Below are 9,400 nucleotides of genomic sequence, written 5' to 3' on the forward strand. Positions count from 1 at the left end.
TTTTTTTTTTTTTTTTTTGTTTTTTTTTAATTTTATTTTTAAAGCCAGGCAAACATGGACCACAGCGAATGACAGCTCTGCAAACACTATATTAAATGTAAAGTGCTGAGATCCTGCACTGCATGAAAGGGGAGAAAGTTACTTAATCTGACTCGAGTGGAAACAAATTACCGAGATTACATTGGCTGCAGTGAAGACTAGTGAACGCTCTGGCATAAGGCAGTGCAAAGCTAATTAAATATTTAACACTTGAAAGCAGAACCAGCAAAATGTTATGAAGGTATTATGATAAATATGGAAATAACTGTAATCACCTGCCTAGCTTGTTCAGGCAAACTTGTTTGCTTCCTCTTCCTCGTTCCATACCCATGAGGCTGGCTGGAAAAAGGGAAGCTTCAATTACTCATGCATTGGACCCAGAGGACTGGATACTGGATTAGTATGAGAAATGCCTTCCGAGGTAACCGAGCAGCTGCAGAGAGAACCACTTGTGCCAGAAGCTATATACTGTCTCCACAGCAGTGCGTTGGACCTTTTGGCGAACATCTGCCCAGGTTGGGGTCTGTAGTGTAGTCTGGTGTTAGCTTTTCTCGTCCTTTGCATACACGCCTGAAAAAACCTGGAAGCAGAAGAGAAACGTCTCTGTCTCTGTCTCGTAAAGCTATGTGTCTTACCGGTGTGTTCAACCACCTTGGAGCAATGCTTGTGTTCTCCTCCAATGGGCAGAGCAAAAGTCCCTGTGGGCCAGGACACTCTCTTTCTGGGACTTTGCCCCAGTTCAGGCAGCTAATTCACTTCACATAAGCATTTAGTTTAAGGCTTGAGGATTGTCATTGCCCTGATACATAGTCAGATGGTCTGGTCTTGTTCAGGCAGTGATTTTTTTTTCAACTTTTTTTTTGCATTATTTGACCCCTAAAAAAATTTCCATTGGAGGTGCAGACCCCTTCAGAAATTTTGAATTGCAAGCGTGGCTATATGATCAATCACATACATACTTTTAGTTGATCACAGTCCTCTTTCATAGACCCCGCCCCCGCCGGGCCTGTGGGCCACAGGTTGAAAGCCACTGTGCTAGGACGATGCCTATCTCTTGAGGATGCCCTTGAGGGCTAGTGGACTTGGGACTCTAGGCTTGCCAACAAGCTGTTGAGCTGAAGGCATGCGATGCAGCCTGTCCTGTGACTCCTTGTTGTGGTTTACTAGGGTATAACATTTTGTAACCCTTTCCCCCTGGGGCTGGCTGGATGCTGTGCACAACAGACCTTGCCAGCCCAAAGCCAAATGCAGAGCAGCTGTTCTGTCTGCATCTTTTAAAGCAGTTTCTCAATCTGGCTTTTCGTATTAATGTTTGGGTGAATACTGAGTTCTTCCTCCATGTGTCTCGGTGGGGGGGGAGGGTTGTGTTGGGTAGCGCTAGCGGTGCAACTGCATGGAGTCCCAAGCTGGTCTGGGGTTCCTGTTTTGTGGCTGGCTGAGCCTGGGCCCAAAACTGAACCTTTTGCATGGTGCTCCTGCAACTTTTGCTCCTCATCAGTGCTGCACCTGCCTCGTACTAAATGAGGCTTAACAAAACTCCAGTCACCTGTTGCCAGCAAGTGACACAACCAGACACTTTTTCAAGAGCAGGAAAATGAATGATCCCATCAAGCTTGTCCTCATGGGTAGGCAGATGTAGCAGGGAGCTGCAAGGAAAGATTAGATGCCAGGGACTGATTAGAGCAGGGAGGGTTTGTGGGGTTAGGAGTAAAAGGAACAGCTTCTTGCTGCTTGGCTGGCTCCAGTTAAGAGCTTGACTTGTGTTGTTAAAAGCAAGTGGTTTTCAAAACCACTAATTGTTTTTGACTTGGTAGCTTTCCAGCCTCTCTCTTTTTTTCTTCCATCTCAAACTCCCCTGCAGAGGGTATAAAACCACACGCCCAGCCACTTGCTTTTTGTACTGTTATTTATCTTCTAAAATAAGGGGGGGGGGAACTGCAGCACAGGAAAACCCCTATTAGTGCAGCCACTCGCAAACTGGGCTGGTTCCAGGCACTGCTGGAAGAGGCCTGACAATAACTAAGAAACCAGCCCAGGCCTCTGCCTTTGAATCATGCTTGTCCTGCAGGAAGAACTTAGACTGCAAAGCAGCCCCACAGATTTACCAGGGCTATGAGCTTTCCTGTCTGGTGAAGGAGGACCACTGCACAGGAAGCTGGTTAGGGTTTTCAAAGGTTGTAGACACTGGTCTTCTGTCATCATCTCTTTGGGAAGAGAACTGAGGGGCAAAAACCCAGGGAAGGACTTTCCAGCATGGGTCTGCTGTGTGAAGCAGAGGGGAGGGGGTATAGCTCCCGCATGGTAACACTGGGAGGTATTGGAGGTCCCCATCACTGCACCCATCCTCTGATCCCTTCCTTGTGCTGTGGGGCCACAGAGCACATGGTAGCTGCATGGCAGTGCTACAGACGGCTTCCCCCCCACCTCGCACCACCCCAGGGGGCTGGCCAGGTGTGCTAGCCAAGAGGTGGGAGGGCAGGACAGTGGGTCCCCACATCCTCTGTACCTCCCCTGGGAAATGAAGGGGCAGGGGCTACAATTCTGAACGATGCTTTTCTGGGCCAGGCCCATTGGTGCCTTCAGCTTGGGGCTAACTCTGGAAACTGCCTTGGGTTTTGGGTGTCTGGTTTTAGATTTGCAGGGCATGCTGTCTTTAGAGGTGCTAAGCACCCATCTTGCCAAGTAGAAATGTGGTAAAGCAGCCTTGAAAGTCAGGCCCAAAGTGTCTCCAGTTGGACTTCCAAAATCAGAAGCCTGGCTTGGACAATTCAGCCACGTTTGTATGCTCAGGACACTTCTCTGGGGCTAATTGGCTTCACCTGCATTTAGAGGTGGAAAGAGCAGGGGAAATGAAAGGCCACACGCTGACAGAACCAGAACTGCAACCTGGGAATCCCTGGCTCCTAGGTCTATGCAGCTCCACTAAAGCAATTGGCCCCCGACTTCTACAAAGACAATCTGAACAATACTGGGCCAGGGGTTTTCAACCTTTTTTTTTTTTTTTTCCAGAAGTGTACTCCTCCTGGTGGTGGCAGCCAGATGTGGTGCAGGGGGGAAAGGGCTTGCACGCAGCAGCCACCACCACTCACCGCCCCACGATACCGCCACCACATCCCACTTTCCTGCGGCTGGTCACACATGCAGCTCCATGGGCTGCTGACAGGCCTCATGCCTGGCCAGTTACATGCTGCCTGTCAGTGGCCCATGGAGCTGCGTGTGTGACCGGCCGTGGGAAAGCTGCGCTGGGTGGTGGATGGCGGCAGCAGCTGCTGCGTGTGAGCTCTGTCCCCACCTTCCCCGGCCCTGCTCCTGGGAGGTGGAGGCATGGGGTAGTGGGTGGTGGTGCTCCATCCTTGCCCGCACACACGTACCCCCCTAGGACCCTTCCAAGTACCCCTAGGGGTATGCGTGCTCCCAGTTGACAACCCCTGATCTGTGTGAATGGGCTTCTTAAACTGATAGGAAAGGTGCAGTATGGATGTGTGGGGTGGGAGTGAGAAGACAGACTCCAAGCAGGGGCAGGAGCATTCAAGCCCCTGTCTCCACTACAGCCATGTCTGCTAGCTCTGTGAAAGAGGCTGCTGTTGGACAGGTGGTCTGAGTGTGGGGACTGAAACAGTTCAGCCCAGCAGGGCCAAATCTATCCCACAGGACCCAACAACCACCATCACTTAAGCATCAGTAGGCCCTGCAGTGTGGATGTGGCATTAGGCAACTTAGTGTTAAACTGTCTTAGCCTGTGCTCTTGCCTCTGATCTAGCGAATACTGCTCTGTGGGCCAGAGGGCAGGGCTGAGCAGTGAGGAGGAAGCCTGTTTCCACAACTTGGAGGTGGTCACCCTGACCACAGACCAGCTCAGGCCTGATGTTGTCTGGGCTGCACATGATATTTTAACAGAACCTTGGTGTGGGGCTCTGTCTCTGTCTCTGTACTTCATTTAATCCCCTTGCTGTATTTATTATCTTGCAAGCTTGCCGCACACATTTTATAAGCTCTTTTAGGACTCTTTCTTTAACTCCCTTCTTTTCCTGGCTGTAGGCTAAACATAGACCTGGTTTCTCTGCTTATTTATATCCTCTGTTTCCCAGACTGGAATCTCCAGGTTTAGCAAGAATTTAAGTTTACCTCTCATTATAGGGACTTTTTTAGCAAACTTTCCAGCTGCCAGGACACAATGCAGGCCAGTTGTCATGCGGCTGCTGGACCAGCTCCTCACAGACGAAACATCCAGCTGATGATGACCTTGATGAGGCAAAACTCAGCTGACGCGAGCCCTTCACAGCTGCTGAACTAATTTCTGCCTCTTAATTCCTGCTTTGCTGCCAGCAGAAGGCTCTTTTAAGAGGAAGCTAATTGCCAGTTGCGATTTTCGTAAAGATATATCAGGCTCTGCTCCAGTCTCACTCACTCCAGTTTCTGCCCTGGTGTAGCTCCTTGTTCACGGGGTGGGCGTTTGCTGGGAAATGACCCGCACACATCTGCACGGCCTAATCCCTGTGTGGAGGGACTGGAAGTACCATTGATTTATTTAATGGCTTTTCTTGGCTCAAGTCAGTGAGTGCAGTAGTGTGAGGAACATTTTTGTTGCATTTTCCAGGGCGTACCTGGGTCTCATTTCTGCCTCCCCTGGGGGGAGATCTTCAAATTGGGGACAATCTCTTAGCACTCGAGAGGCTCTTGGCCCTCTATTCATTCTGGGCCATGTGGTTTACGGGCTTGCAAAATGGTAGCTGCCTTCTTGACTTTCCTAAATCCGAGCTGTTCTCTTCTTCAAGGTTTGCTAGGCAAAACTCACCACCTCTGAAAGAGGAACTTGCAGCACTGACTAAATACTTTGCATTTAGCTAATGCTTTGTGTAGCCCTTCTCCTGCAAAACAGTCTACAGACATGAACAGATCCTCAAATGTGTGTGAGGAGCAGGATGCTGCTGTTTGTATTCTGCATGGTTCACAGATGGGGTAACTTTGCTGGAACCAGTCTGCTGATGCAGCTGTACTGGGAAGCACTGCTTGTGTAGATGCAGTTTATCTTCCAAATGCAAAAATCCAGCTTCATGGGTGTAGCTCAATTTGCTTCCCCAACCAAAGTTAACAATATGAATGAAAAGCATTTTTGTTGTTGTTGCTTAAGCTGCGTCTGTGTTAAAGCTGAGAACAACGTAGGAGTTATGCTCAGTTAAACTGGGTCCCTAACCACTGTTACTAAACTAGTCTAAATTGCTGGTGTAGATTTGACAGCCTGGGGTGGCTTGCCCAAAATTGCACCTCCCAGTCAGCTACGTAGTGGTAAAGCATTTAATCTTGCATTGACTTAACGGGGCCACTCAGTACTGCCGACTGGGAACATGTGCTTAATTGCTCTGGCAGATGTGGGGAGGATCCGGAATAGAAGTTGGGTGTTGAGCTCACTTTGCACCGTGCCAGCTTTTGCCAGTGGTGCTGCCAGTGCACCTGCCCATCGTTAATTTTAAACTGGGGGGGATGGGGGGTAATTAAAACACTTCCAGGAGCAATTGTCATGCAGTTGAATGGCTTGCATGCACACAAGCTTGCTCCAATTCTTGTTTCATGTGACTCATAGCTTTGGCTTTGCTTGACATGGGAGCTGTTCACAGTTGTTAAAACAAGAATTGGGGAGTGCATGGAGAGGGAATCTGCCTCTTCCGCAGCCAAGCTGAGGTAGCTGCCGTGGGCAGGAATAGCTCCACTAATGCCAAGTGTTTGGGGGGGAATAGTGGGGCCAGCGTGTCCTAAAATGAGTGGAAGTAATGGGTCTTCATCCCAAAGAAGTATTGCCTTTCTCGCCGCACAAGTTTGGTGTTTTCTTAAGAGAAGCTTATTGCCCTGGACTTTTACAAGGATGGCCGTATGTGAGCTGTGAGCGCCTAGCCTGGGGAGTTATCCGATTTCAGGTCTGCCAGCACTGGAAAACTTTCTCCTCCCAGAGGCTGAAACATTTGGGGCTTGTTCCAAAGATTACGCCACCAGGAAAACCTGTGCCTGTCTGGGTGAGGCGTGCGAACAGTTCTCCATGGGCTAAAAAGGGAGCGGGACTTACTGTGCACCAGCTGCCCCATCGTAGCTGCCCATGTGTGTGCCCACCCCGAGGGCAGAGGAAGGTAAATGATGGCAGCGCCATGATTTATTTAGCTTTCACGGGGAGAGAACGTGCATGTGTGTAGTCATCGTGGAGCAGCCGACGCATTGTAAACCCCTGCAGTAAATTGCTCAGATGCCGACTTATCCCAGGACTTGCAGTGAAGGGGGTTTTGAAGTCCTGGTTCCTCTGGGTTATTCCTTTTAGTTTTTGAAAACATTAGGAAGAGACTTTTTCTTACAGAGGAGTGTTTTTTAGGGTCTGGAGTCCTAGGCATATGAAGGGGGGATACCTTGAAGGAATCTAACTCCCCTCCCCTCTTCAAAATTGTTGGTGCCTATCTTCTAGAAATTGGGTTTCCTTAAGGCCCTGGATGGTGCATGTCCCATGTCACGTGAACATGACCTTGTCCTGAATGTTTCTCGTCCTCTTTGGGGCTAAATCCATTCCTGGAGGGGAGAGCAAAGGCAATCTTCTTCTATTTAAGCCAAATCCTTCAGTCCACGGCGAAGCAGTTGTCTGAGCATGTGAAGCAAGGACTTGATGCTTGTTCTGAACATGTTGTTTTTTCTTTGGGGTTGTTGTTGCTTGCAGGATAGAATAACTTATTGCAAAAGGTGCTGCTGTCTTGCTGCAGGAGAGAAGACTGGTAACTGTAGCAGGAGGGGCAGCAAGTGCACCCCCTTCTGCATCACTCTTTTAAGCCCTGCATCATTTTCACATTTTGGGACTCAACTTTTTTTTCTTTCAGGCTTGGGTTCTGCCTGTAGCTCAAGTGGAGCAAAATGGTTTGGCTTTGAATATAAGGAGTGTCAGGACCATGTGCTGTCCCAGTAGAAGAAACACTTCGACTTTCTAAATGTGCCTCTGGCAGGAACAGGCAGTGGCCTCAGCATTGCTGTTTGGCGCTGAGCAGGCCCAAGCTCAAATCTGTGTGGAAAATTGGAGTGAAAATCCCATTCCAATGAATTGATGTGTGAACCTCTGAAAATCCTGCTAGACAACCTCCACCCCCATGCAGAGGACCCTTGGGGAAACCTCTGCATCCCCTTACATCCAAAGTTAGACCTCAGACTTTTTAAAGTGCTTTTATTTTCTTGGTCTACCAGTTCTGATCTGGGATAAATTACCAGGAGGTGCAGGATGTGGTGGATAGCGGGCATCGCTGTAGAAGCTAGTAGTTCTTCAGGGTTGTGTGTATGTGGTGGGCTGGTCTTGCCACATGTAAGCTGCTGTTGCTGTCCCCACGGCGGGGTGGGTAGGGAAGCTGGCCACAAAGCCTGATCCAAGTTGCAGACCAGCAGCATGGCTCTTCCTTCCTACGGCGGGTGTCGGAGCAAGCTCAGTAGCTTTGCAGATCAGAACTAGCTCTCAGCTGGGGCATGTGCCGGCTGTTAGCATCCTTTTGAGTTGAGCGGGTGAAAAATGAAGCTGCCCTGACAGCTCCCCATGTGTGGCCAGCTTGCCCTGTCCTGACTTGTGCACGTTGCTTGTTTTGCAGATTGGGAGCTTGGAGAATTATTACCACTTTCACCACAGCAAGACGTTCAAGCGGTCGACGGTCGGCAGCAGAGGCCCACACACCTTCCTCCGGATGGATCCCAAGGTACAGCCAGGGTTGGCAACACGACTCACTTGGGAGCCAGGCTCCCTGGGTAATGACTTCTGCAGTCCTCCTTGCCTTGCCCCGGAGGGGGTGGAAGGCTGTAAGCAGGCAGTAAGGCATTGTGTTCTGCCAGTCTTGCCATTGCAAGTCCCTTGGCTCTGTTGGGCAGAGGTGCTGCAGAGGGGTAACAAGGCCTTCAAGCCAGGTCCTTCAATTTTTTTTTTGGGTTGTTTCTGTTGCAAGATCTCTGTGCATTGGGAAGGGAAGGAGTCAATTCCACATTAGGTCTGCATGCCCTCTCTCTTCTGCATTTGTTGGCCTCATTGGGTTGGTCTGGGGCAAGATACCATCCCTCTGGTGATAAAAGCCCAGTGGTGGAGATATTACAGATGATGTTCCCAGGCACTGGTAGATCCACAATCTCATTTTTTTTCCTTCCTGCAAGCTACAGTACATAACATTACCAAGCCTCTTATACACAGCCGCTTGGGTGCATTTCTTCGCAAATGGCGCCACTCTGCCTTCTGTTCCGGCCAGGGGGGTTTAGGGGAAACCTTCAAATGCTCTTGGGGAAAAAGCCTTTAGACCAGGGATGTCTTGGAGGGCATGGCACTGATTTGTTATCTTGCTCAGCAATGGAGTATGCAGACCCAGGCTCTGCCACTTTGCGGATGTATTAAGCCAGTATGCATTTACAGCTCAGGGACCCTACACCAAGTACAAACATCTTTACAGAACTTTTCAAATGTTGGTGTTCGCATTAAAGGATAAATATATTCCCTGCACCCTACACTGTGTAAAGGGCATTCTCTCTGTATCCACCTGACTTTCATAGATATTAGGGCTGGAAGGGACCTCAGAAGATCGAGTCTAGCCCTACGCACATTTTGTTGAATAATGCACATAAATACTGCAAAATATAAAGCCCTGTTTCCACTAAGCTCAAGAGCAGGGAAAAAATTGTCACACCTCCAGGATGTGCCTCTCAGCCTTGACACTGCTTTGGATCTTTCTCTGCCCAGCTATAGTTAACTGCAGTGTGGTTGATGACATACTAAGTACCATTGTGAATATTCAGTGCTTAATAGCTGCAACTTTTGTGAGGTTTCAGAGTGAACCATATATTTGAATAGGGTTTGCCCTGCAGAGCATGTTTTCTTTATTTGCAGCTTTTATAATTGGACATGACTGTAAATGCACTGCATTTCTAACATGTTATCCTTGAAATCGCAGCACTGTGTGCGTGTGGTGACTCATCTGACAAGTGTGTTTTATCACTGAGTAATACATCAAAAGGACTAAGCACTAACATCCGCCTGAGAGGGGAGGATTGAAAAGCAGGATAAAGAAGATCCTTCCAATATAGAAATGGTGCTGCGTGCTCTGGGTGTTGAGCCAGTTGCCATAACATGTGCTGTCTTTTAATGGTTGCTATGTATGAAACCTTTGGCAATAAGCACATTACACTTTTTTTTTTTAAAAATTTTTCCTAGAGCAACCTGAGAAGGTTTAATTCTGGCATCATTGCCAAAGGTACTTGAGAGAAGAGTTTTTGAGCAAGTGAAATCTTTGCAAGCACTTATCATGCCTGGGGAAAACCATTATTTTTTCCCTGCCATTTAGTTAAAAAAAAAAAAAAAAAAAAAAAAAAAAAAAAA

The 9,400-nt window shown here is 48.5% G+C and overlaps 1 protein-coding gene and 1 long non-coding RNA gene across 2 annotated transcripts in view; one reads left to right on the forward strand and one right to left on the reverse strand.

Annotated features, from left to right (window-relative positions):
* LOC109288455 overlaps positions 1-702 on the reverse strand; it is a 14,275-nt gene extending 13,573 nt beyond the window's left edge. Inside the window, exon 1 of the long non-coding RNA XR_002095142.1 lies at positions 691-702. This is a non-coding gene — a long non-coding RNA (uncharacterized LOC109288455). The remainder of the gene's footprint in view (positions 1-690) is intronic.
* The window catches only part of PCSK6 (proprotein convertase subtilisin/kexin type 6), a 153,382-nt gene that overhangs the window by 21,232 nt on the left and 122,750 nt on the right, over positions 1-9,400 (forward strand). Inside the window, exon 3 of the mRNA XM_019503812.1 lies at positions 7,638-7,742. Within this exon, the coding sequence (XP_019359357.1) occupies positions 7,638-7,742 (105 nt within the window). The remainder of the gene's footprint in view (positions 1-7,637; positions 7,743-9,400) is intronic.

The sequence above is a fragment of the Gavialis gangeticus genome, unplaced genomic scaffold (genome assembly GCF_001723915.1).
Source record: "Gavialis gangeticus isolate Ggan-Ray unplaced genomic scaffold, GavGan_comp1, whole genome shotgun sequence".
Taxonomy (NCBI): domain Eukaryota; kingdom Metazoa; phylum Chordata; order Crocodylia; family Gavialidae; genus Gavialis; species Gavialis gangeticus.